Genomic DNA, 27,500 nt, shown 5'->3' on the forward strand with positions numbered 1-27,500 from the left:
ATAATAATAATAATACTAATAACAATAATGGTAACAGAAATAGTAATAAAAATAATGATGATGGAGTGGCTGTGTGGTAAGTAGCTTGCCTCCCAACCACATGGTTCCGGGTTCAGTCCCACTGCGTGGCATCTTGGGTAAGTGTCTTTTACTATAGCCTCGGGCCGACCAAAGCCTTGTGAGTGGATTTGGTAGACGGAAAACTGAAAGAAGCCCATCGTATATATGTATATATGTATATGTATGTATGTGTGTGTGTATGTTTGTGTGGCTGTATTTGTCCCCCCAACATCACTTGACAACCGATGCTGGTGTGTTTACATCCCCGTCACTTAGCGGTTCGGCGAAAGAGACCGATAGAATAAGTACTAGGCTTTCAAAGAGTAAGTCCTGGGGTCGATTTGCTCGACTAAAGGCGGTGCTCCAGCATGGCTACAGTCAAATGACTGAAACAAGTAAAAGAGTAAAGAGAGTATGATTATAATAGCAGTAATAGTAGTAGTAATAATAATGATAATAATAACAATAAAACAAAGAATTAGTCTGAAATACCAAAGCTATCAGTTCTTTATATATATATATATATATATATATATATATATATATATATATAAAAACAGGTGTAATAGTTCTTTGAATTTTGCAGAAGAAATGAAATGAAATCCTTCTCTAATGTTTTAATCTATTTTGTCTGGCGCTAGGAGTCGATGTGTCTGTCTCTCAGAGACTGAAATCGGCTCTCAGCGCTAGACAAGGGGAAGAATAGAAAGGGAAGGGGGTGGGGTTTTCACGTGGTGTTTCATTTCCTTACCTTGGGAAAAGCTCAAAGACCTTTTTATACCTGTCTATTAATACACGAGAGAATGATATCTTCAGTACTTTTAATTTTCCTTTTTGTTGTTAAGATTGTGTGTGTGTGTGTGTGTTTGTGTAGGCAGGCATGGCAGTGTGGGAAGAAGTTTGCTTCCCAAACACAACATGGTTCCAGGTTCAGTTCCGCTGCGTGGCACGGCACCTTGGGCAAGTGTCTTCTTATATTTCTTTATTGCCCACAAGGGGCTAAACAAACATAGAGGGGACCAAACAAGGACAGACAAAGGGATAAGGTCGATTACATCGACCCCAGTACGTAACTGGTACTTAAGTTATCGACCCCCGAAAGGATGAAATGCAAAGTCGACCTCGGCAGAATTTGAACTCAGAACGTAACGGCAGACGAAATACCGCTAAGCATTTCGCCCGGCATGCTAACGATTCTGCCAGCTCGCCACCTTGGGTACCTTGGGCAAATATCTTCTGCTATAACCTTGTGAGTGGATCTGGTTGATGGAAACTGGAAGAAGCCCATCTGGTGTGTCCAGCTGTAGAGACTCTGCCAAATCAGATTGGAGGCTGGTGTTGCCATCTGGTTTCACCAGTCTTCAGTCAAATCGGCCAACTCATGCTAGCATGGAAAGCGGACGTTAAACATTGATGATGATGATGATGATGATGATGTATATATATATATATATATATATGTGTGTGTGTGTGTGTGTATGCGTTTGTGTCTTTTTGCCCCACCCACCATCACTTGACAACTTATATTCTTCGAAAGAGACCAATAGAATAAGAACCAGGCTTACAGAGAATAAGTCCTGGGGGTCAATTTCTTTGATTATAAGACACTGCTCCAGCATGGCTGCAGTCAAATGACTGAAACAAAGAAAAGAATAAAGAAATGGATAGATCTCTGTTGATTCACTCAAAGCGATGAATTACAATATTCACTAAACAAGTACAGAGTATTTTTTTTTTAATACATGCAAAGCGGAAAGCTCATAATTCTAGTATTTCCACTTACACGTTTCCGATCATTAGCGGCTGGTAATCCAATCTGGTTTTTCCTTTGAAAAGTTTGCCATTTGAGTAGGTTTCTGAAATATTATACATAAGTTATGAAGAACATGCTTTTGAGAAAAGAGAAGGAAAAAACGCTATATATATATATATAAGTGCAGGCTTGGCTGTGTGGTAAGGAGCTCGCTTCTCAACTGCATGGTTCTGGGTTCGAGGCGCAGGCATGGCTGTATGGTAAGAAGTTTGCTTCCCAACCACATGGTATAAGGTTCAGTCCCACTGTGTGACACCTTGGACAAATGCCTTCTACTATAACCTCAGGCTGACCAAAACCTTGTGGGTGGATTTGGTAGATGGAAACTGAAAGAAGCCCATTGTGTGTGTATATATATATATATATATATATATATATATATAAGAATATATTTAAGATGGTGCTCCAGCTTGGCTACAGTCACATGACTAAAATGTGTAAAAGAATGAAAGAATATATAGGCACAGGAGTGACTGTGTGGTAAGAAGCTTGCTTCCAAACCACATGGTTCTGGGTTCAGTCCCACTGCAGGCACCTTGAGCAAGTGTCTTCCTAGATAGACAATGTCTGACTAAAAGACAGGATGGTCACAGCTGGGACATAGGTCTCGATCAGGACTGACCTGGGGCTAAACAACAACGGTAAACGAAGAGCACATTAGATAATGTAGTCTTAGATACACTATGTCTGAATAAAAGACCTAGTCTATCTATGACCTGGGGTTAAACAAAAGCCTAGCTACGTTTTCTTTTTGCCACCCTTTCCATCTACCCTTCCCTCAGTATCATTCATCTGTCTATGCTTGGTCCTAGTTATTCTGTCCAGCCACTAGATGTCACCTCTAGAGTTTTTGTCTACCCTCTCTATAGGGCTTTCCTATAAGGTGTTATCCACCCCTGATTGGAACTCTCCCGTATGACATGTACGCATGCTCAGTGACTTGCTTTAACAGTTGCAATCAGCTGAATGCACATTGCCAGTGACCTTTGACACAATTACCCACACTCTGTGGTCAGGATTCTTTTTTTGGTTTGATGTCGGTATCGAAGGGATTACCAGACACCGGACAATACAGTGAGAGCAGCTTTCACTCACATCGTGGTATTCGATGCTGTATACGTGTCTGTCGTGGTAAAATATGCCACTCCTTAACTGTTGCTTTGCTTTCTTCCATAGCACGAGGTAATTATGTCATTATCTGTGAAATTCGGCAACTTACAAAGATCTTTAGATCAGGTAATACTTCACCGAGAGGAGATATAAGCTTCTGCTTATTCCTGTCTGAAGTATCATCCGATACTTCAAACTTATCGTCCGATGAATTTACTTTGTTGACATTCTTCATTGACAGAATTTTTATTCCTTTCAACCTTTCAGTCAAGTCCGCCTTTCTTCCAGTAACATACTGTCCATATAATCTTAAATATTTCTTTAACTCAGGCACAGTAAGTACTTCGATAGCTGAATCATCAAGCTGCTTTATATCCATGATAAGACGTAAAACAATAACAATGGCGTGGGTAGCCTCCGGAAGTTTAATTATCTACATGGAGCGCCGCCTAGCCAAGGGAGATAACCTACTTATAGGAAAGCCCTATACCAACCAGTATACCCAGCTACCCTGGTATCATTGCCTACACCGCCTCCATCGTACCCACAGACTGATCACTGGTAGCCATGTTACCCACCTTTTATCAATACCGTTCTTCTGCCTTCCCCCCCTACCCTATGCCACTTCTATCCCGGCCACCCACCTACCCTATGCTGCCACCACCACCACTACCAGGTTATCCCCCTATCCCACCCACACAATGCAGTCACCATCGCCAATCTGTTTACCCTACCCACTCTGTTCTCTCAAGTCTACCCACCATCACCACCAATCTACCCACCCTTCCACTCTCCCCCGTCTCTTCTGAGATACCCTTTCCTCCCCTCCACTCTCTCACTACCGCCTGTCTCACCCACCCACCCTCTGTCACAACCACTAATTTACCCACCCACCCCCATGCCACTTCTATCCAGTCTACCCACCCTCCCACCCTTATTACAATCACCTCCCACCCTGCATCATTCAATGATTTTATATCTTTTTTTTTTTTCTTTCAGATATTTTGAGTGCAAGCCCCAGTATGGTTTGTTTGCTCCAGTGCACAAGGTGACCCGTTTGGTGGGTGGCGTGTCCACCCCTAGCCCAAGGACACTGGGTAGCACCAGCCTTCGTATGTCCCGGGAACGCAGCGGCAGTCAGGAGTCAGTTAGCTCCATCAGCTCCACAGCCTCAAGTGTGTCTCGTAGTCGAGTGAGACTAGGAGTGACGGCTTTAAGCAGCCAGGTAGATAAACATATATATATATATATATATATATACACACTGTACTTCACCTTTCTCAGTTCTTGATTCTCCTATCATGTCATTTGTCATCCTTTCTCAGTCGTTTGTCATCCTTTTTCAGTCGTTTGTCATCCTCTGTCAGTCACTTGTCATTTTGTCAGTCACCTGTCATCCTCTCTCAATCTTCTCTCAGTCATCTGTCATCTGGTATCTTCTGTCAATCATCCATCTGACATCTCTTATCATCCATCTGTCATCCTCCATATGTCATCTGTCATCCTCCACTTGTCATCTGTTGTCCTTCACTTGTCATCTGTCATCTTCCATATGTCATCTGTCATCCTTCATCTGTCATCCTCCATATGTCATCTGTCATCCACCACTTGTCATCTGTCGTTCTCCATTTGTCATCTGTCATCCTCCATATGTCATCTATCATCCTTCATATGTCATCTGTCATCCTTCATCTGTCATCCTCCATTTGTCATCTGTCATCCTCCATATGTCATCTGTCATCCGTCATCCTCCATTTGTCATCTGTCATCCTTCATCTGTCATCCTCCATTTGTCATCTGTCATCCTCCATATGTCATCTGTCATCCTCCATATGTCATCTGTCATCCTCCATATGTCATCTGTCATCCTTCATATGTCATCTGTCATCCTCCATATGTCATCTGTCATCCTCCATTTGTCATCTGTCATCCTCCATATGTCATCTGTCATCCTTCATATGTCATCTGTCATCCTCCATATGTCATCTGTCATCTGTCATCCTTCATATGTCATCTGTCATCCTCCATATGTCATCTGTCATCATCCATTTGTCATCTGTCATCCTCCATATGTCATCTGTCATCTTTCATATGTCATCTGTCATCCTTCATATGTCATCTGTCATCCTCCATATGTCATCTGTCATCATCCATTTGTCATCTGTCGTCCTCCATATGTCATCTGTCATCCTTCATATGTCATCTGTCATCCTCCATATGTCATCTGTCATCCTTCATATGTCATCTGTCATCCTCCATATGTCATCTGTCATCTTTCATATGTCATCTGTCATCTTCCATATGTCATCTGTCATCCTCCATATGTCCTCTGTCATCCTTCATCTGTCATCCTCCATTTGTCATCTGTCATCATCCATTTGTCATCTGTCATCCTCCATTTGTCATCTGTCATCCTCCATATGTCATCTATCATCCTTCATATGTCATCTGTCATCCTTCATCTGTCATCATCCATTTGTCATCTGTCATCATCCATTTGTCATCTGTCATCCTCCATTTGTCATCTGTCATCCTCCATATGTCATCTGTCGTCCTCGATATGTCATCTGCCATCCTCCATATGTCATCTGTCATCATCCATTTGTCATCTGTCTTCTGTCAGTCATCTGCAATGTCATCATTGGTCTGCCATATACCTCACTTCATCATCAGATAATTCCCTAAATTCATATTCTGCCCCTAATCCATATATATATATATATATATATATATATATTCTCAATGTCTTCTTCTCTTTCCAATTCCTCTGATGCAGCACAAGACAGGACAGAGACCCGGAACGCTAAACATATCAGCCACCACTTCAGCACTACAGGTCTGTGCAGCTTTCTCGTTTTTCCTCATCCCACCCTCACCTTCCTCTCTGTGGGTTGCTTTGGCACATGAGCACTTTGTTTCAGTCGTTAGACTGTGGCCATACTGGAGCAGGGCCCCGAAGGGTTTTTTGCTGTGCAAATCAACCCCCAGTCTTATTCTCACAACCATATCATCACCGTCATTTAGCATCTGCTTTCCATGCTGGCATGGGTTAGACGATTTGACTGAAACTGGTAATCTGTTTGATTTGGCATGGTTTCTACAACCGGATGCCCTTCTTAGCACCAACCACTCTAAGAGTGTAAGGGGTGCTTTTTACATGCCACCGACACAGGTGCCAATTATGTGACACCGGCATCGGCCACAAGTTGGTATGTGCTTATTCTTGACCAAAGACAAGAATAAGTGTGTACCACTAAACTGAAGAGTGGAGGTGCGTGGCTTAGTGGTTAGGGTGTCAGCACCATGATCGTAAGATTGTGGTTTCGATTCCTGGACCGGGCGATGCGTTGTGTTCTTGAGCAAAACACTTCATTTTCACGTTGCTCCAGTCCACTCAGCTGGCAAAAATGAGTAACGCTGCGATGGACTGGCGTCCCGTCCAGCTGGGGAACACATACGCCATTGAAACCAGGAAACCGGGCCCATGAGCCTGGCTAGGCTTTATAAGGGACGCATTTATTTATTTTTACTAAACTGAAGACAGTTATTTTGAAAATAATTTCCAACTCCCAGTCAACGTCTTCTGTTGAAAAACGGGGTGGGGATTATTATTATTTATTATTTCTGATATTTGCATAGTTGTTGTTGTTATTTCTGATATTTGCATATTGTTGTTGTTACCCATAAGCTTTAATTTTTGTTTTTTTTTAAATATATTTTAAACATTCTGTGAATGCCTTTGCAAAAACCCTGCATAGATTGAAGCTTTGCAATTAACTCCTGTTAGTTAAATGTCTGAGATGTGTTTATTACTAATAAGATTATGATTTTAATTATCCAGGCTAATTAATTTCATCGTCAGAGATGAAAGATTTAAAACCAGAAAAAAAAAAAAAAATTAAAAAATGTATGTATGCCACACTCTGATACCTTTAATCTCGGATAATCCTAATCAGATGCTGTCATCCTGGATGTGTATTTGATAGCAGACTGGATTAGATCTCACCATGTTTATCATATATATATATTTTTTCGTTCTTTTACTTGTTTCAGTCATTGCACTGTGGCCATGCTGTGACACTGCGTTGAAGAATTTTAGTCGAACGAAATCGATCTCAGTATTTATTTCTATTAACCTTGGTTCTTACTCTGTCAGCGTCTTTTGCCGAACTGCTACGTTACAGGGACTTAAACACACTAAGACTAGTTGTCAAGCAGTGGTGAGGGACAAAGACGCACACACACAAAATATATATACGATGGGCTTCTTTTAGTTTCCATCTACCAAAACCACTTGCAAAGCTTTGGAGCAAAGAGAAAAGATTAATCCCTGTCTGGATGGCCCCTGTGCAAGGACACTCCAAACACAGACAGGTGTTGTAAAGAGTGACTGGTAGACAGGAAATGGCATGAGACCAGGGTGTCATTACCAAGTCTGATATTGATATATATATATATATATATATATATATATATATATATATACGTACTTACACACATGTGTGTGTGTGTGTGTGACAGTGAATCTCCAAGCCAATAAAGCTATAAATAATAGCATGTAAATAGATATACACACACACACATATATATACATACACATATATATATATATACATACATATATAGCCAACCATGAACTATAAAGTAACTTTTTTACAGCTTATCAAACTTCAAAAAGGGAAAAATTTACAACCTTCTACATCAATAATCCACCATTGTTCCTGAAAGTTGTTTTTCTTTATGCATTCTATAGACTGCTTGAAGCTTACTAACTTCCTACACCTTGAGCCTTGGATCTTACCTTTACATTACATATTACTATATATATATATATATATATATATATTCTGCAGTATCAGCATCAAACTTTGTTTAGACATTATTGAACTTTAGGTCAGTTAAAGTAAGTTTGTGACATAGTTAAGCTTCTAAAGCAAATTTGTTGCAGTTACCATGGAGAAAAAAATTCTCTTTTATGGTAAAAAAAAGTGTAAGAAACAGTCTATTGGTGCAACTCAGTGTTGTTGACTGTGTTTCTGTCAAAGTTACAACTTTACTTCAGTCTGTCCAGAATTGCCTCTCTTTGGTATTTCTCATTGATAACAGCTAAAGAGCTAGAAACGCAGCATTTAGGAATCCAACAGGGCAGCACTGAACATATATGGTGTTTTTTTAATGCCGTTTTTACCATAAGAGAGATTTTTTTTCTTTCTTCCATGGTAACTGCAGTGAATTTGCCTTTAGGAGTTGAAATATGTCACAAACTTTAACTAACCTTAAGTTTGCTTATATATATATATATATATATATATATATATATATATATACATATATATTACACTGTAAATTTGAGATCAATTAGCTAGGATGAATTATAATCTAAAGACTTACATTTATTTTTCCAAAACAGGTGTCGGGAAAACACCAGGTTAGATCCTTTTCCAGTCCCTTTAAGTTAACTCCCTTTTTCCATGTACATTAACATTTGTTCGTAACCCCCAATGCCAACTAACTATATAGCTCATAGATCATCTGTAATCCACAATATCTCCATTAGAATAGTTGTTTCCACTAACAAACTGTTGTTGTCTTTGATGATAATGATGATGATGATAAAGGAGAAGGGTCTAGTGTGGGTGGGTGGGGGAATTGTTGTTTAGCCCCGGGTCAGTCTTCATTGAGTTGGCCTGTGATCACAAATGCTCCGACTGTGACCATCCTGTACTTTTTCCGGGCATTGTGTATGTAGAACTATCCGGGAGTCCCTATCCAGTGTTTTCTCGTTTTTTATATGTTACTCGTTTCATTTGAAGGGCTGAGGCCATGCTGGGGCACTGCCGTGAAAGGTTTCGTCAAATAAATCGCCCACTGCCAACCCTGCCTGGTACTTATTCTTTTAAAAGCCTGCCACTTATTTAATCAGTCTTTATTGCCGAACTACTAAGTTACATGAATGTAAACAAACTAACACTGATCATTCAGTGGTGTATGTGTGGGGTGGGGTGGGGCAAAGATATATGTGCGCGCGCACACACATGATGAGCTTCCTCATAGTTTCCATCTACAATATTCATTCACATGGCATTAGCCAGCCCATGGCTATAGAAGAAGACATTTTTCCCAAGCTGCCATGCAGTGGAATTGAACCTGAAGCTGTATGGTTGCAAAGCAAGCTTCTTATCTACATGGCCACCCTCGAATCTTGATAATATTTTTCTAAAATAACATAGCGTATTATAAGGGAGATTTAGCTGTTGTATCTAGCAGTGGTTCCCAAAGCGGGCAGTTTTGCTCCCCCGGGGGCGGTGGAAAGTTCCAAGGGGTCGTTGAAGGAAAGTGGGGTGATAATGGGGCAGTGATTCATGTAAAAAGTGGGACAATAATGTGGTAACGATTCATGTAAAAAGTGGGACAATAATGTGGTAACGATTCATGTAAAAAGTGGGACGATAATGTGGTAGCGGTTCATGTAAAAAGTGGGGTGATAATGTGGTAGCGGTTCATGTAAAAAGTGGGGTGATAATGGGGCAACGATTCATGTAAAAAGTGGGATGATAATGGGGTAGCGATTCATGTAAAAAGTGGGACGATAATGGGGTAGCGATTCATGTAAAAAGTGGGACGATAATGGGTTCATTAGGTTAAGTTTTATTTGTGAAATACGGTTACTTTGAATTTGCTTCAGAAAGGGGTCGTTTAAGTGTTTCAGTTGATTTATTATTGTTGCCAAATTTATTTACTAATGACTTAATTAACATTAGGGTCCCTGTTATTGTTGTTGTTGTTGTTGTTTTTATTATTAACATTATTATTATTATCCCGAAAGGATGAAAGGCAAGTCAATTCTGCTGGGGTCGATTTTGCCTTTCAGCCTTTCGGGGTCGATAAATTAAGTACCAGTAAAACACTGGAGTCGATGTGATTGATTTGTTTCTGCCCCCACAAATCTGAGGCCTTGTGCCTGCAGTAGAAAGGATTATTATTATTATTATAGATAATATTCCTAGCTCTTTCAGCAATATAACCCCTCTACTTATCTTAATATTGGTTCTCTCCAGTTTTTACCCCAGATTTTGCCCCTCCTCAGTTGTTACCCTTCCCCATCTATTACTCTTCCCCAGCTGTTAACCCTCCCCAGCAGTTAACCCTCCCGAGCTGTTAACCCTTCCCAGTCGTTAACCCTTCCCAGTCGTTAACCCTTCCCAGTCGTTAACCCTCCTCAGCTGTTAACCCGCCCCAGCCGTTACCCCTCCTCAGCCGTTACCCTCCTCAGCCGTTACCCCTCCTCGGCCGTTACCCCTCCTCAGCCGTTACCCCTCCCCAGCTGTTACCCATCTTCAGATGTTAACCCAATGTAGCCCTTCTCCAATCATGCTAATACTGTCCCTCTTTAAGAGATATCCTAGCATTACCTCTCCCCTGTTGTTGTCCAGTGCATGGTGTTACCCCATTGTTAAGAGCCCTGTCTTATTCAACTGGTTCACCCAAGTACCTTGTCGTGATTTCTTCCGTCCTCCCTCCCTGCAATGTCCCTCCCCCATGTTCACCACTAACCCTTCTGATATTTGTCTTTGTAGAAAGCCTTAAAAGAGAAAGAGGAGCATATTGAGCAATTGTTACGGGAACGAGAATTGGAACGATCTGAGGTGGCAAGGGCCGCCGCAAAAGTGGACCAGGTGAGTGTCTGACCCCTTGTATATCTTGTCTACCTTAGTGGCGATGGGGGCGGGGGCTAGTGATCAGTAGGAAGGGCTGTGGCCCAAAGACCCTTCAGAGTATTACTTCAGATATAGACGTGTTGGATTGAGAGGTATAAGGATGTCTGGAATAGATGTTTAAAGTTCCAGAAGTCTCCAAGACGTAACATATGATATGGTCTGGTGTTGAGGACGACAACAGTGGACAGCAAAACCTACCCTGCATTGAGCAACACCAATATTAGAGATGGGTGGAATAGGTTCACAAATCTCCTGTTATGTCTTGTACTTATACTATGAGATGTTTTGAGCCTTCATGACAAAACTGGTCTATGTAACATCACGGGGTAAGTTGAAGCTACTTCTTCATAGTCCAGGTTTTAAGTGACCTTCACCCTTTATCAATCCTTTAGCATTTAAACCAGTTTTACACACACACATGCCAATACTCATTTTATGTTGAAACTGGCAAGATCCAGCTTCTCACATCCACCCTACAATCTCATTCTGTAAATAAACTATCGCGTCCTGTATTAATCAGAGCAATCATCATCATTTAATGTCTGTTGTCCATGCTGGCGCAGGTTGGACGGTTTGACCACAGCTGGTAAGCTGGGGTGCTGCACCAGACTTCAGTCTGATTTGGCAGGGTTTCTACAGCTGGATGCCCTTCCTAACGTCAACCACTGCGCAGTATGTGTTGGGTGCTTTTACATGGCACCACATAGGCACGTTTATGTGGCACTGCACAGGCGCTTTTAAGTAGCACTGCATGGGTGCTTTTATTTGGCACATCACAGGCACTTTTACATGACGCCGCACGGGTGCTTTGACATAGCGCCACATGGACACTATGATGTGGCATGTCACAGGCACCTTTACATGGCATTGCATGGATGCTTTTACATGCTACCACATGGCTCACTTGGATGTGGCACCACATGGATACTTGTATGTGGCACCACATGGGTGCTTGTATGTGGCACTGCACAGATGCTTGTATGTGGCACCACATACGTGCTTTTACGTGGTGTCACACAGGCACTTCCACGTGGAACTGCATGGTTGTTTTTACATGGCACCACACAGGCATTTTTATGTGGCACCATACGGGTGCTTTTTACATGGCACCTCACAGACACTTTTTCAGTAATCTGTATGTGGCACCACATTCTTTTACATGGTGTAACACAGGCACTTCTACATGGCACCACACAGGCACCTTTTCAGTAATCTGAATGCTAAAGGATTAACGCACTGAAAACTTCTTTGCCTGAATATGCGTTGGTGAAGGTTAGGGTTGTGGCTTATGCCATCCAACAGGGTCAGTTAACTGACTGGTTGAAGAGAATGTTTTAACCGTTTTACAAATCCTCATGTTTTCTTCTCTCCATTCTACATGCGTTTTTTTTTCTTCTGCGACCTCATTCCAGGCGGAGGGAGATTTGGCTGTGATGCGGTCAGAGCACGACAGGTTCAAGGACTCGGCCGATGATGCCCTGGTCAAGTGGAAGAACATTGCCCAACAGTTTGAGCGTAAGAACCATGACTTGGAGAACGAGCTGGAGGATCTACGGAGGTAATGTGTTTTGACTTTGGATTTGATCCGTCATCTTCTCTGTACCTTGTTGTCATTGTTTAGCGCCTGGTCAACCTCTTGAGCAGGTAGAATTATGTTCAGAGATGTTCCAACTGTGACCACCCAATAAATGTTTTTGTTGTTGTTTTAGATGTAGTTTATCTTGGAGTACATTATGTAATGTGTCGTTAGCAAGTGGCACTCCACTTGTGACCCTCACACTTCAACACCCCAGTGGTTGGACATACTATAGGGGTGCTTGACGAGTAGCATACACACCACATTGACACTCCACTGGTGGAATGCATCACAGTGGTACTCTAGTGGTGGCACAAACTGCAGTGGCACTCTAGTAGTGGCACACACCACAGTTGGCACTCTGTGGTGACATGCACCATAGTAACGCTCTAGTGGTGGCACACACTGCAGTCGCACTCTAGTAGTGGCACACACCACAGTTGGCACTCTGTGGTGACATGCACCATAGTAACGCTCTAGTGGTGGCACACACTGCAGTGGCACTCTAGTAGTGGCACACACCACAGTTGGCACTCTGTGGTGGCATGCACCATAGTAACGCTCTAGTGGTGGCACACACCACAGTTGGCGCTCTGTGGTGGCATGCACCATAGTAACGCTCTAGTGGTGGCACACACTGCAGTGGCACTCTAGTAGTGGCACACACCACAGTTGGCGCTCTGTGGTGGCATACACTATAGTAACGCTCTGGTGGTGGAACACACCACAGTGGCACACATCGCTGTTGGCACTCTAGTGGTGGCACACCAGGGTAGCACTCTGGTGGTAACACCTTTCATTGTGGCACTCTTGGAGTGGCATGCATCACAGCGGCACTCCCTTACCAACTGTATCAACCCAAATGTGCCTCAATGTGCCAACACATCTATATAAAACTTTGTGTTTCTCTCTCCCCATTGAGAAACCCACTACAGGAGCACTTAACCTGCTAAAAACAGCAGCTAAGTCTCCTTTGAATGACACTCCAACTGTCTTGAAACAAGAGGGACACATCAAACACTGTGGTCCCAGATGGGATGGTTATGGCTGGACTCAGTCACGTCATAGGTCTACTAAACATCAGCAACAATAGAGGCTGTTGTCTGCTAATGTTTGAAATAAAAGTGGGGGGATGTGAAGGCAATAATGCCTTGCCACGCCGATAATTCTGTTTGTAATTTGTTGTTGCAGGAAAACAGAAGACCTTCAGTTTCAAATTGAGGAGGAAGTCGTGGGGAAGGACGACCTGGAGGTGAGTAGAGGAGGGGTGGGAAACAGGAGGGTTGGGATTTGTTGGTCTGTCTGTGTGTCTTTCTTTCTCTCTGTTGTTCTCTCTCTCTCACACTGTCTCTTTTTTCTTTTTTAGCTATTTCTTTCTTTCTGTTTCTCTCTTTAACTATCTGTCATTCGGTCTGTCTGTCTCAATCTCTCTCCCTCTCCATTCTCTCTCTTTTTCTTTCTGTATATGTGTGGTTGTGTGTATGTATGTATATATATATATATATATATATAAATTTCAATAATAGGACGAATTCTTTTACAAGAATTTATCAAGTAGCTAGCGTGAAAATACACACACTTTACATACATAGTTTTAATATAATTTTCAATATATCGACCGGTTTCACTTTCGCTATTCATGATATTATGGTTTACGAATTTGAATATGTATTTTCTTAAGGAGAAATTTTTGTCTGTGTTGTGTGTGATGATATTTACGAGTGAATATTCCTACAAAAGAGATCAAGCTGAGGGGGTATAGAGGCAGTTATGCAGCTAAGCAAATTAGACACATAAAATAATATTAATTAAATGAAATACATCAAACCTATCAGTCTGGGTATGACACCCGCTTTTCAATTATTTATAAACTCAGTCACCGAATGTTGTTTTTTTATTCCGTGATATTTTCAGACCAAAACTGAAGAAGAAGAGGCCAAGCTGCAGGAAATGGAAGCCAAAAATAAGCAAATGCTAGAAAAATCCCAAACTATAGAGAAAGAATTGACTGAAGCCAGAGTAAGTTGGTGGCACTGGTGTTGTCATGTTGTTGTTGTTGTTGTTGTGGTGGTGGTGGTGGTAATGGTTGGCGGCGGCGTCTTGTTTAGCCCCATGTCAATCCTGATCCAGACAGACCTATGATCAAAGATGTTCCAGCTCTGACCATCCTGTCTTTTATTCAGACACAGTGTATCTGGGACTACATTATCTAATGTGTGCTTCTTTGTTGATGTTGTTTAACCCTAGGTCAGTCCTGATCCAGTAGGTGTATGATCAAAGATGTTCCAACTGTGACCATCCTGTCTTTTATTCAGGCATAGTCTATCTAGGACTACATTATCTAATGTGTCCTTCCTTGTAGTTGTTGTTTAGCCCTAGGTCAGTCCTGATCCAGCAGACCTATGATCAAAGATGTTCCAACTGTGACCATCCTGTCTTTTATTCAGGCATAGTCTATCTAGGACTACATTATCTAATGTGTCCTTCCTTGTAGTTGTTGTTTAGCCCTAGGTCAGTCCTGATCCAGCAGACCTATGATCAAAGATGTTCCAACTGTGACCATCCTGTCTTTTATTCAGGCATAGTCTATCTAGGACTACATTATCTAATGTGTCCTTCTTTGTAGTTGTTGTTTAGCCCTAGGTCAGTCCTGATCCAGCAGACCTATGATCAAAGATGTTCCAGCTCTGACCATCCTGTCTTTTATTCAGACACAGTGTATCTAGGACTACATTATCTTATGCTTCAAGTCTTTTCAAGATGGTTGGATATGAGATGATATAGATCAAAATCGGACAATAGAGGGATTGTCGCTGCTTCCTCTAATGTCCAGCTGTGTATGAGAGGGAGGCAATGTCTTCTGTATTGTCCAGATGTACATTAATGAGGGACAGACACTCATCACCATCATCCTTTAACATCCGTTTTCCATGCTGACATGGGTTGGACGGCTTGACAGGAACTGGCTAGGCGAGGAGCTACACCAGGTTCTGTGGTCTGTTTTGGCATGGTCTTTACAGCTGGATGCCCTTCCCAATGCCAACCACTTTGCAGAGTGTAGTGTGTGCTTTTACATATGGCACCGGCACTCAGGGTCACCAAATATTTTGCAAGAGAAAAACCCCTTCGGCTAGAAGGAGGAGAAGTGAGTAGTAGTGAGAGTGGTGGTAGTGGCTTTGTGCTAGTTGATTTCCTCTCTCTTGTCCAGCTGTTTGACCGATAGACAAGAATTCAGTGTGGTCCCTTTATTGTCTAGTTCTACAGGGCAACACTATAATCTCTTGTCCAGCTGCATGTAAAGTCCAGCAGTGTGTGTGTGTGTGTGTGTGTGTGTGAATGTCCAGTTGACCCTAATAACCATGTCTTTATTTCTCGTTTTGTCCAGGGGAAGGTGGAGGACTATGAGAGTCAGCTTAAAGTTTCTGAGGACACACAGACCATGTACCTTGACCAGATAGATGAACTGACCCACAAGTTGACCCAAGCAGAGAACAAAATTACATCATATGAAGCCACTAAACTGGAAGAGGGGGCAAAGGTGAGTCCAATATAAATGGGTGTGTGTCTTGTTGGTCTCTCTATATATATATGTATGTGTATATGTATGGTTGGCGTTAGGAAGGGCATCCAGCTGTAGAAACTCTGCCAAATCAGACTGGAGCCTGGTGTTGCCATCCGGTTTCACCAGTCCTCAGTCAAATCGTCCAACCCATGCTAGCATGGAAAGCGGACGTTAAACGATGATGATGATGATGATATGTTGCCAGTGCCGCCTGACTGGCCTTCATGCCGGTGACACGTAAAAGCACCCACTACACTCTCTGAGTGGTTGGCGTTAGGAAGGGCATCCAGCTGTAGAAACTCTGCCAAATCAGACTGGAGCCTGGTGTTGCCATCCGGTTTCACCAGTCCTCAGTCAAATCGTCCAACCCATGCTAGCATGGAAAGCGGACGTTAAACGATGATGATGATGATGTGTGTGTCTGTTAAATATGTCTATATATGTGTGTGCATCAGTCTCTTAAATGTGTCTGTTTATATATATATATATTTGTGTGTATGAAAAGCAATCTATTAAATGTATTTGTTAAACATATATGTGTCTATATACGTGTGTGTGTGTGTGTGTGTGTGTGGTATGATTTGCACCAATTAGCATAAGCACTTAATAAGTTAAGAAATTAAGATGATATAATAAAAAATGGCAAAATTAATATTTCTGTCTGTTAAATGTGTGTGTGTGTGTGTATGTATACACATAATTTCATGATGGATCTTTGTACCAGCTTCTTATCCATGACAAAAATCACGGGCTACAGCATACATGTGATAACAAATACATAAATTTCACAACTCACTAAGTAAACAGTGTTCACACACACACATACACACACATACATACATACACACACATACACACACACACATTCATACACATACACATCCATACACACGCATACATATATGTATATATATTCACATGCACACTGTACATATCCACACACACGTCACAAGCACACACACACATCCACATCCACACACACACACACACACACACACACAAATCTACGCACACACATCCATATGCACACATATCCACACGCACACATATATACACACATGCACAGACGTTGGATGTTCCATTTACCCCTACCACATAATCCTTTTGAACAAACTCATTCTTAAACTCATTCTTTTTTGTGGCAGGGTAGAGGGTGGAATAATGGATCTTGAAGCACATAAAGCTATAAATAGTATGTAGATATTGGGGTCAAAAATCCATTTTGCTTCGAGATCCATTATCCCCCAAAAATTATTTTGCGTTCTCTCGAAAGTTCATAAATTCATCAACAAGTTATACTAACTGTTTACTGTTGTTAATAACAATAAACTGTGCACCCTACCTGCACTCGCACCACCTTTACCTGCATACCAATACATCCCCTAACTTCAAGTTATGCTATGCTCCCACTTACTGCCTATGTTTTTTTTTGTTTTTTTTTGATTCCTTGTTGAACTTATTTCATTTAACAGAGATTGTTAATGTAGACAGACCCTGCCCCATCCTGAGGTTCACCCTAATATAACAAGGCCTCGTTAATTGTAGAAACACCCTTACAATTTACAAAGAATTAAAATGATTATTAGTAAAAATCTAACAAATTGCAGGATCCTGGACCAACTTTAATCGGCTGGTTGTGTGGTTGTGTTGTAAAAAGCTTGCTTCCGCACCTCATGGTTCTGAGTTCAGCTCCTCTGTGTGACCCAGGGTTGTAGTAGTTTCCTGCTATAGTTTTGGGCTCACCGAAGCTTGTGAGTGAAATTGGTAGGCAAAAAGTGAAAGAGTCGTGTGTGTATGTTTGTGTGTGTGTATCACTCAGACCCCCTTTGGTCGTGACTGACCATGGGATTGCACCTAGAAAGTTACCCTCCAAGGTACAAGTCCAGGCAAGGTTGTTTATGGAAGACCAGCAGTCGCCCATGCATACCAGCCTCCCCCTCTCCACGCCACCAGTGTTATCCAAGGGAAAGGTAAAGGGGCCGATACAGCTTTGCACCAGTGAGATAGCAGCTCATTTCTACAGCTGAGTAAACTGGAGCAACGTGAAATAAAGTGTCTTGCTCAAGAACAGAACACGCAGACCTGTCTGGGAATCGAACTCACAACCTCGTGATTGAGAACCCAATGTTCTAACCACTGAGCCATGTGCCTTCATCATCAACATCCATCTTTCATGCATGCATGGCTAGGATGGTTGACAGGAGCCAGCCAGGTGGGAGACTACCCCAGGCTACTGTATCTGTTTTGGCTAGGTCTTCACAGCTGGATGCCCTTCCTAACATCAACCACCACTCCGCAGAGTGGACTCGGTGCTTTTTACATGGCACCAGCACAGACAAAGTTAGTTAGTTTTGGCATGATGTGCACAGCTGGATGCCCTTCCAAATGCCAACCGCTTTGCAGAGCGTAGTGGGTGCTTTTTCATGTGGCACCAGCACTGGCAGGGTCACCAAGCAACTTTGCAAGACAAGGAATTTTGAGAGGGGCAGGGGCATTTGAGGAGGGGAACTTGTGTCAGGGGATGAATGGCTAGAGTGTGACAGAAATAGATGTCTTGCTACAGAGGAAGTCCATGGTTACCCAGCAAGAGAGAGGACGGGAGAAGAGACATAGTTGTATGGTTAGGGAGCTTGCTTCTCAGCCGTATGGCTTTGGGTTCAGTCCCACTGTGTGATACCATAGGCAACTGTCTTTTCTTATAGTCTTGAGCCAACCAAAGCCTTGTGAGTCAAAGTACCACGCAGTGGGATGGAAACTGAAACCTTGTGGTTGGGAGGCTAACTCTTTAACCACTCAACCATGTCTACCTCTGATTTTTTTTTTTACTCAAGTATAAAAAAAAATAAGGGCTCCCTTCCACAATCCCTGCTAAACAAAAAAAAAAACAAAAAAAAACTGACCTGTCCCTTGGAATGGGTCTTACCATGTGTAGAAACCCAGAATAAATTGTGACTGTTGAAGGGCTCCCTACATACTACTGGTACCAGTGCTCTCCTCTGGGTAATTTTCCACTTGTTCCTCATCAAAGAACTTGCTAATTACTGGAACCAGGAAAGAGAGCAAACGTTTAGGAAGATAAAGAGGGGTCGTTTAATCTCTTCAACTGTTTTTGATCCCTTTCAGACATCACCTCTAACCCCTGCAGCACCAGAAACGGTAAGTGTGGTCGAGGTATTGTAAGTCATGATAATAAATAATAATAATAATAATAATAATAATAACAACAACAACAACGCTGTGTAACAAATTTTTTTTTTTTTTTTGGGGATCTTTGATCAGTAAGGGTTATTTCCAATTTGCTTCAATCTAAAAATCAAAAGAAATGACTGCTATTCCCTTCGAACTTTGCTTTGATCACCTGAACGTCAAGGTTTTTGAAACCGACCTATTTTCCATTACACTTTAGACAGATCCACTGCTTGAGTTGCTGAAGCAGAAATATCGTTATAGCAAATATTCTGCTCAATAATAGCACAGACTTGCTTATCAGTTGCTTGACCGTAACCACTTGGAGCATGTTTCTTAGAGGCTCTCAATGTGCATCTTCTGATGATGATGAGCTGAGTAGTCGGGGGGGGGGGGGGGGTGAGCCTCATAGCCAGAGGTTGAGAGGGATTTTTTTTAGGGTTTGAATAAACGTAACAAAAGCAAAAAAAAATTTGAAAGAAATATTAGCCATTTTTTCATACTTTCTATGGGGTCAGCAAATAGAAAACAACAGTTGCTATCCAAGGACAAAAATCACGTTACACAGTGTAGCAATAGTAGTAGTAATAATAATACTAATAATAATAATAATAATAATAATAATAATAATAATAATAATAATAATAATAATGATGATAATAATAATAATGGGTGATTAATTAAGGGTGTGTCTTTGGTGGTGGAACTACTATCAAACGCAATGATGATGATATTAATAATAATAATAATAATAATGAGTTTCGAGTTTTGGCACAAGGCCTGCAGGTTTGGGGGAGGGGGTAAGTCGATGACGTCAACCCCCAGCGCTCAACTGGTACTTATTTTTTTTATCAACTCCAAAAGGATGAAGGGCAAAGTCGTCTTCAGCAGAATTTGAACTCAGAACATAAAGACAGACGAAATGGCTGCTAAGCATCCTGCCCAGCGTGCCAAACAATTCTGTCAGCTTGCCACCTTAAAAGAAAAATAATAATAATAATAATAATAATAATAATGATAATGATAATGATAATGATAATGATAATAATAATAATAATAATAATAATGATAATGATAATAATGATAATGATAATAATAATAATAATAATAATAATAATAATAATAATAATAATAATAATGATAATGGTAATGATGATGCAGTACCATGGCTTCTGGTTTTAAGTGATTGGAAGTGTTATCATGTACGTGTTTTGTCTTAAAAGATGGGCTACAGCAAATATTCTGCTTAATACCACAGGTTTGCTTGTCAGTTGTTTGACCACAACCAGTTGAGCATGTCCCTTGGTGGCTGACGATATGTGCATCTCTGATCATGAGCAGAAGTAGTCGGGGAGCATCATAGCCATGTGTTGAGAGGAATTCTTTGGGGTTTGAATAATTCATTTCTGGAAACATGGGTGTTTCGTTCATCATTTTTAAACAACCTTCATTCAGTGACCTTTTGAGCAGGATGGGCTACTTGACCTGAAGAAAATTCTAACTGGGCCCCTCTTGCAAGGTCATACGCTGTCTATCTTGATATAAGATCACCATGTCGTGCACATGGTTGTAATGTATGTGCCTGGTGTACCCTTATCAGACGGGTAGTCATGATGGGTATACTGGGCTTTGTATATTTATACCCCAGTGTCACTTTGAGGGCATGCATTGCTCTCTCACTCAGTAATAATAATAGGTGTGTAAATAAAGGTATGTTTTGGAGCCTGTTTTCTTGATTCTTGTCGGTGTTTCGGTGATGTTGGTGCTTTCTCACCTGTACTTATCTTTGTTGAAACTAATAAGGCGACGGATTTGGTCATTGACTAACGGTGATCGTCTTTCTTCCGACGGTGTCAGTGTATCTCAGCTGTTGGTCGTCAACTAATTGTCCGCTAACTGGACATCGCTTAGTCACTAAAACCTCGCCTTAACACGCTCCCCTTCCTACATACGTGTGGGTGGTGGGGGACATGTTGCTTTTTGTATTTTCTTGTTTATTTATGTCTAGTGGTTTTGTTTATGCATATTAATAATTAAGCTATTGTGTGTGTGTGTGTGTGTGTGTTTGTCAGTGTGTGTCTTTGTGTGTGCATGCATGCATGCGCTACTCAATGTGTCACTGTGTATATGTCAGTGTGTGTGCATATATTACTTGCTGTGTGTGCATGATAGTTGGAGTGTGTGCATGTACCAGCTGGGTGTGTGTGTATGTATATCTCTAATGTTTGGTGTGTGTGTATACACACACACACACACACACACATATATATATATATATATATATATATATATATATATATAATCAGATAGGAACCTGGTGCAGCTCCCTGACTTAACAGAAATCGACCAAATATGTACCTATACCAGTTTGGAAAGTAAGCTCCTCATATATGTATAGGGCAGGAATTGTGGACACCTGAAGATGGCTGGGCAAATAAACTGATTGAAATGTAAAGTCCTAGAGCCTAGATAGTTGAGGCTGGCAACTTCCAAATTATAACTAAAAATGGTTCCGAATTTTGGCACAAGACCAGCAAATTTTTGTCTTTTGTTGGAGGTGTTGATTTACATCGACCTCCAGCAATTGGCTGCAACTAATTTTGTTGACCCAGAAAAAAAGGAAAGGCAAAATCATTCTCAGCAGAATTAGAACTCCGAATGCAAGGGCAGATGAAATATCACTAAACATTTTATCCTGCCATCTAGCCACCTGAATAATAATAATAATAATAATAATAATAATCCTTTCTACCACAGGCACAAGGCCTGAAATTTGGGGGAGGGGGACCGGTTGATTACATCAACCCCAGTGTTCCACTGATACTCAGTTTATCGACCCTGAAAGGATGAAAGGCAAAGTCGACCCTGGTGGAATTTGAACTCAGAACATAGCAGCAGACGAAATACTGTTAAGTATTTCGGTTGGCATGCTAATGATGACTTATTTCTGTATTGCCAACAAGGGGCTAAACATAGAGGGGGCAAACAAGGACAGTCATAAGGGATTAAGTCGATTACATCGACCCCAGTGCATAACTGGTACTTATTTAATCGACCCCGAAAGGATGAAAGCCAAAGTCGACCTCAGCAGAATTTGAACTCAGAACGTACAGACAGACGAAATACCGCTAAGCATTTCGCCCGGCGTCCTAACGTTTCTGCCAGCTCGCTGCCTTAATAATAATAATAGTAATAATAATCCTTTCTAAAACAGGCACAAGGCCTGAAATTTGGGGGAGTGGGACCAATCAGTTATATCAACACCAGTGCATCATTGGTACTTAATTCATCGACCCTGAAAGGATGAAAGCCAAAGTCGACCTCAGCAGAATTTGAACTCAGAACGTACAGACAGACGAAATACCGCTAAGCATTTCGCCCGGCGTCCTAACGTTTCTGCCAGCTCGCTGCCTTAATAATAATAATAATAATAATAATCCTTTCTACAACAGGCACAAGGCCTGAAATTTGGGGGAGTGGGACCAATCAGTTATATCAACACCAGTGTATCATTGGTACTTAATTCATCAACCCTGAAAGGATGAAAGGCAAAGTCGACCTCGGCAGAATTTGAACTCAGAACATAGCGACAGGCGAAATATCGCTAAGCATTTCATCTAATGTGCAAGCATTTATGCCAGCTCACCATCTTAATAATAATAATAATGATAATGATAATGATAATGTGGTGTTGTGGTTTTCATAATGTTTTGTTCTGTCGGATAGAGATGAGGTGTTTGTGATGTAGCGTAGTGGTATTGTTGTGCTATACCATGTTATGTTATAATCCTAGGGTGCCACGATGAGCTGTATGATGAGGTGGGTAGTGATGTTGTAGATAGGATGTACTTTTGATGCGTGATGTGATGTTTTTCTATTCGTCACTGTATCTCTATATGTCTTACCCTATCTAATTGTAATTCTGTCTGTCTAACGGTGCATCTCTTTGTCTGCCTGTATATCTTTCTCTTCCCATCTTTAACTTTCTGACGTCTTATCTGTTTGTGTGTGTCTGTCTGTCTGTCTAACAGTGTGTCTGTCTGTTTAACAGTGTGTCTGTCTGTCTAACAGTGTGTCTATCTATATATCATTCTTTACCTACCTCTGTTTGTCTCTACACGGAGCTGAGGCATTTTGAAAAATAGCCCCAATGTAATCGGTAGAACTGTATGCAAGTCTTATTTCATGAAGACAATTCGGGTATAGTTCTGCAAATTATATTGATTGTAGAACGTCTATGCCAACGAGAACACGAATGTTGTTACGTAAGTAAAACGTTAATGTTCGAAACTGCAGTACATAGCTAATTCTTTATTCTGTATATTTCTCATTTTGTCCTGTTCTGGTGTTTTGCAAAATTTTTCTCGAGAACATTATTTTTCTTTGTGGTTGGGTCGTTGATGACCCCTTTCTAGCATATTGGATGTCCACCTAGTGGTCATCCCTTATACACGTGTAATACAATTTTTTTTTAATTTTCAGATTTTTTTATTTGCTAGGCCACTTGGTTTTAAATTGAATTAATATTCAATTTATGACCCTATCTATATAAATAATAATTTATATATATATATATATATATATATATATATATATATATATATACTCTTTACTCTTTTATTCTTTTACTTGTTTCAGTCATTTGACTGCGGCCGTGCTGGAGCACCGCCTTTAGTCGAGAAAATCGACCCTGGGACTTATTCTTTGTAAGCCTAGTACTTATTCTATCGGTCTCTTTTGCCAAACCGCTAAGTGACAGGGACATAAACACACCAGCATCGTTTGTCAAGCAATGATAGGGGGACAAACACAGACACACATATACATATATATACATATATACGACGGGCTTCTTTCAGTTTCCGTCTACCAAATCCACTCACAAGGCTTTGGTCGGCCCGAGGCTATAGTAGAAGACATTTGCCCAAGATGCCACGCAGTGGGACTGAACCCGGAACCATGTGGTTGGTAAGCAAGCTACTTACCATACAGCCAGACAAAGTTATTTTACTAAATTCTTCATTATTTTCAAAATTTTTTGAAACGAATCAGAAATATGGTTACAAAAGGGTTAGGATCTGTCTGTCAGTTTGTCTTCCAATGTGACCAACACTGCCAACCATCCTATCCATGCTTTTTTCACTCATTCTCTCTCGCTCTGTCCATTCCTTCCAGACAAGCCAAGTAAGTGTAGAATTAGCTGAGAAGACAGCCAAAGTGGCCCAGTTGGAGGAAGCCCTCTACTACCAAACCAAGGAAATGAAACAAGTGCAAGAGAAGTTGGCAGAGGTGGTAAGTAGGCACCTCTTAGGATTTTCATCTCCCGACCCTTTCTCTCTCTCTCTGTTTCCTTACATTTACTACCAGACACAAAAACAATCTTTGTTTGTTGTTGTTGTTTTTCAAAATATATTTATTTTGTTTAATTATTTTTATTCTCTCTGAACTTCCCTATGTCTTAGCATATATATCTATATATATATATATATATATATATATATATATATATAGATATATAGATATAGATATATACACACACATACATGCATAGATATATATACACATACATACAAATTAATACAGGTCTTGCTGTTGTAGACAACCTCTAGTCTCCTTATGTTTTATTTGAGATATATATATGTAGATATATGCATGCACACAGAGATTCATATGTACGAATACACATATCGATGCATAAAAATTATATATATATATATATATATATATATATATATATATATATATATATGTAGTTAGTATGAAGCATTGTGTAGAATATATTATATTAAATTTGTGGGTAAGGCCAGAACAATGCAAAATAAATCCATGGTATATCACAAGAAAACAGGCACATGAATTAACGGTGACTTACCCTGCATTCAATATTTCAGGGTTAATTCATATGCCTGTTTTCTTGTGATTTGCCTTGAATTTATTTTGCATTTTCCGGCCTTATATAATATATATATATATATATATACATACATACACACACATATACATACAGGTACAAAAGCAACTTCCCAAACAGTGATGGTTTGGAACCTTTTATAACCGGTGCTATAGCAGCATCGGTTGTCAATCGATGTTGGGGGGACAAACACAGAGACACAAACATATACACACAAATACACATACATATATATATATACATATATACGATGGGTTTCTTTCAGTTTCCATCTCCCAAATCCATTCACAAGGCCTTGGTCAGCCCGAGGCTATAGTAGAAGACACTTGCCCAAGGTGCCACGCAGTGGGAATGAACCAGGAACCATGTGGTTGGTAAGCAAGCTACTTACCACACAGCCACTCCTGCGCCTATATATACAACAGGCTTCTTTCAGTTTCCACCTACCAAATCCACTCACAAGGCTTTGGTCAGCCCGAGGCTATAGTAGAAGACACTTGCCCAAGGTGCCACGCAGTGGGAATGAACCCGGAACCATGTGGTTGGTAAGCAAGCTACTTACCACACAGCCACTCCTGCGCCTATAGCAGTAATTCACTGACTGAACCAGTTCATTGACAGTACGTAGTGATATTTGCTGTCAGTAAGCCCGTTTACCAAAATGGTTAACATCCACCCACCATGCTGCATTCCATCATTTCAGCGCAGCACTGGCTCAGGTGCTTACCAAGGGGCAGGCCTTGCCAAGGGGCAGGCCTTGCCAAGGGGCAGGCCAGCTATGATTTTCTCCGGTACTTGTTATTCCCATATTCACAGCTAATTTCTATACAGTTGTAGCTGTATGTACCTCTGTGTGTAGGTATATGTATATAAAATGTGTGTATATGTACATGCTTATAATGTGTGTATATGTACATGTATATAATGTGTTTGTATATAATGTATGTATATATATATATATATATATATATATATGTCTGTATATATATATATATATATATATATATATATATATATATAATATATATGATAATGTGTGTATATATGTACATGTATATTACATACATATAATCTATATCTCTGCATGTATATATATATATGTATGTATACATACATATATATATATATATATATATATATATATATATATATATATATGTATACATACATATATATATATATATATATATATATATATATATATATATATATATACACACATATAATAATGTGTGTATATATGTACATGTATATTACATATATATAATCTACATCTATATCTCTGCATGTGTATATATGTGTGTGTGTGTGTATATATATATGTATATACATGTCTATATATATTTAGTTGTATGCCATACATACATGTATGTATGTGTGTGTGTGTGTATATATTTGTTTGTTGGTTTACTCTTTTATGCATGCTTGCATCCAATTGTGCATTCAGCTGCAGGTGTTTATCAACTCGCTGTGCAGTTATTATTACCACATCGACTACTACCCCCACCCCACCTCTCTCTCTCTCTTTCTCTCTCTTTCTGTTGCTATGTTCTGTTACATTATTATAGCCCTCACGACCATGCTGAAGCGCCACCACCACCAACCACCACTGCCACCACAGCCTGTTTTTTTTTTTTTAATTTTATTTCTATTTTGTTGCATGGCTTGTCTCTCTCTTCTTGTTGTTCTTGTTACATATGATGTTATTTTTTTTTTTTGGTGTTGTTAGTTTAAAAAAAAAATTTTTTTTTTTTGTAAATATATGTTTTGTTGACTGGAAAAAAACCATGGCAATCCGTGTAAGGCCACTACTCCTCCTCTCTCTCTCTCTCTCTCTCTCTCTCTCTCTCTTTCTTTCCAATTTCTTTATGTAATACAAGTGCTGCCCCTTTCCCCAAATCCTTCATAACAATATAGGATTATAGTTTGGTATATATCATCTATATATATATATATATTGTGTGTATATATGTATCATATATATATATATATATATATATATATATATATATATTGAGTATATATGTATCATATATTATATATATATATTGTATGTATATATGTATCATATAATATATATATATATACATATATATATGTATATATCTACCATATATATTGTGTGTATGTATATATATATATATGTATATATTTACCACATATGTATATATATATATATATATATATATATATATATGCATTATATATATATGTACATATTGTATGTATATATATATATATATATATATATACGCATACATACATGCAAGTTCCTTGTTGTTGAATGAATCAGGATGGAGTGCTCAATAAGTGTTGTAGGGGCTACGCCTTTATATTGAAACTGAGACAGAGTTCATCTTGTGGTTCGAGTTTGATGCTTTCGCACTCTTCAGGCGGGACCACAGTGTGACCAAGCTCGAGTCACAAGACCAAACTCTCCGTTTCAATTTTGGTAAAAAGCCACACACACACACACACACACACAAACACACACTCACGTCTAGACACACATGTACACTCCTGCATGTGCTTGTGTAGGTGGACTTGTGCATGCATGTCCTGAT

General features: G+C 40.2%; 1 protein-coding gene across 8 annotated transcripts in view; it reads left to right on the forward strand.

The window, feature by feature from the left end:
- Nucleotides 1-27,500, forward strand: part of LOC106882501 (CAP-Gly domain-containing linker protein 1) — a 112,589-nt gene that overhangs the window by 79,744 nt on the left and 5,345 nt on the right. For 3 of the 8 annotated variants that reach the window (XM_089346350.1, XM_089346348.1, XM_089346353.1), the window contains 8 exons: nucleotides 3,983-4,208; nucleotides 5,760-5,819; nucleotides 10,561-10,659; nucleotides 12,114-12,259; nucleotides 13,469-13,529; nucleotides 14,192-14,296; nucleotides 15,663-15,815; nucleotides 24,201-24,317. In XM_089346350.1, coding sequence (XP_089202476.1) covers nucleotides 3,983-4,208; nucleotides 5,760-5,819; nucleotides 10,561-10,659; nucleotides 12,114-12,259; nucleotides 13,469-13,529; nucleotides 14,192-14,296; nucleotides 15,663-15,815; nucleotides 24,201-24,317 — 967 coding nt within the window. Of the gene's footprint in view, nucleotides 1-3,982; nucleotides 4,209-5,759; nucleotides 5,820-8,393; nucleotides 8,412-10,560; nucleotides 10,660-12,113; nucleotides 12,260-13,468; nucleotides 13,530-14,191; nucleotides 14,297-15,662; nucleotides 15,816-18,962; nucleotides 18,996-24,200; nucleotides 24,318-27,500 lie in introns of all 8 variants that reach the window. The other 5 variants (XM_089346345.1, XM_089346351.1, XM_089346346.1 and 2 more) reach the window with 3 other exon arrangements.

Source organism: Octopus bimaculoides, chromosome 30 (assembly GCF_046866305.1).
Source record: "Octopus bimaculoides isolate indiv1 chromosome 30, ASM4686630v1, whole genome shotgun sequence".
NCBI lineage: Eukaryota > Metazoa > Mollusca > Cephalopoda > Octopoda > Octopodidae > Octopus > Octopus bimaculoides.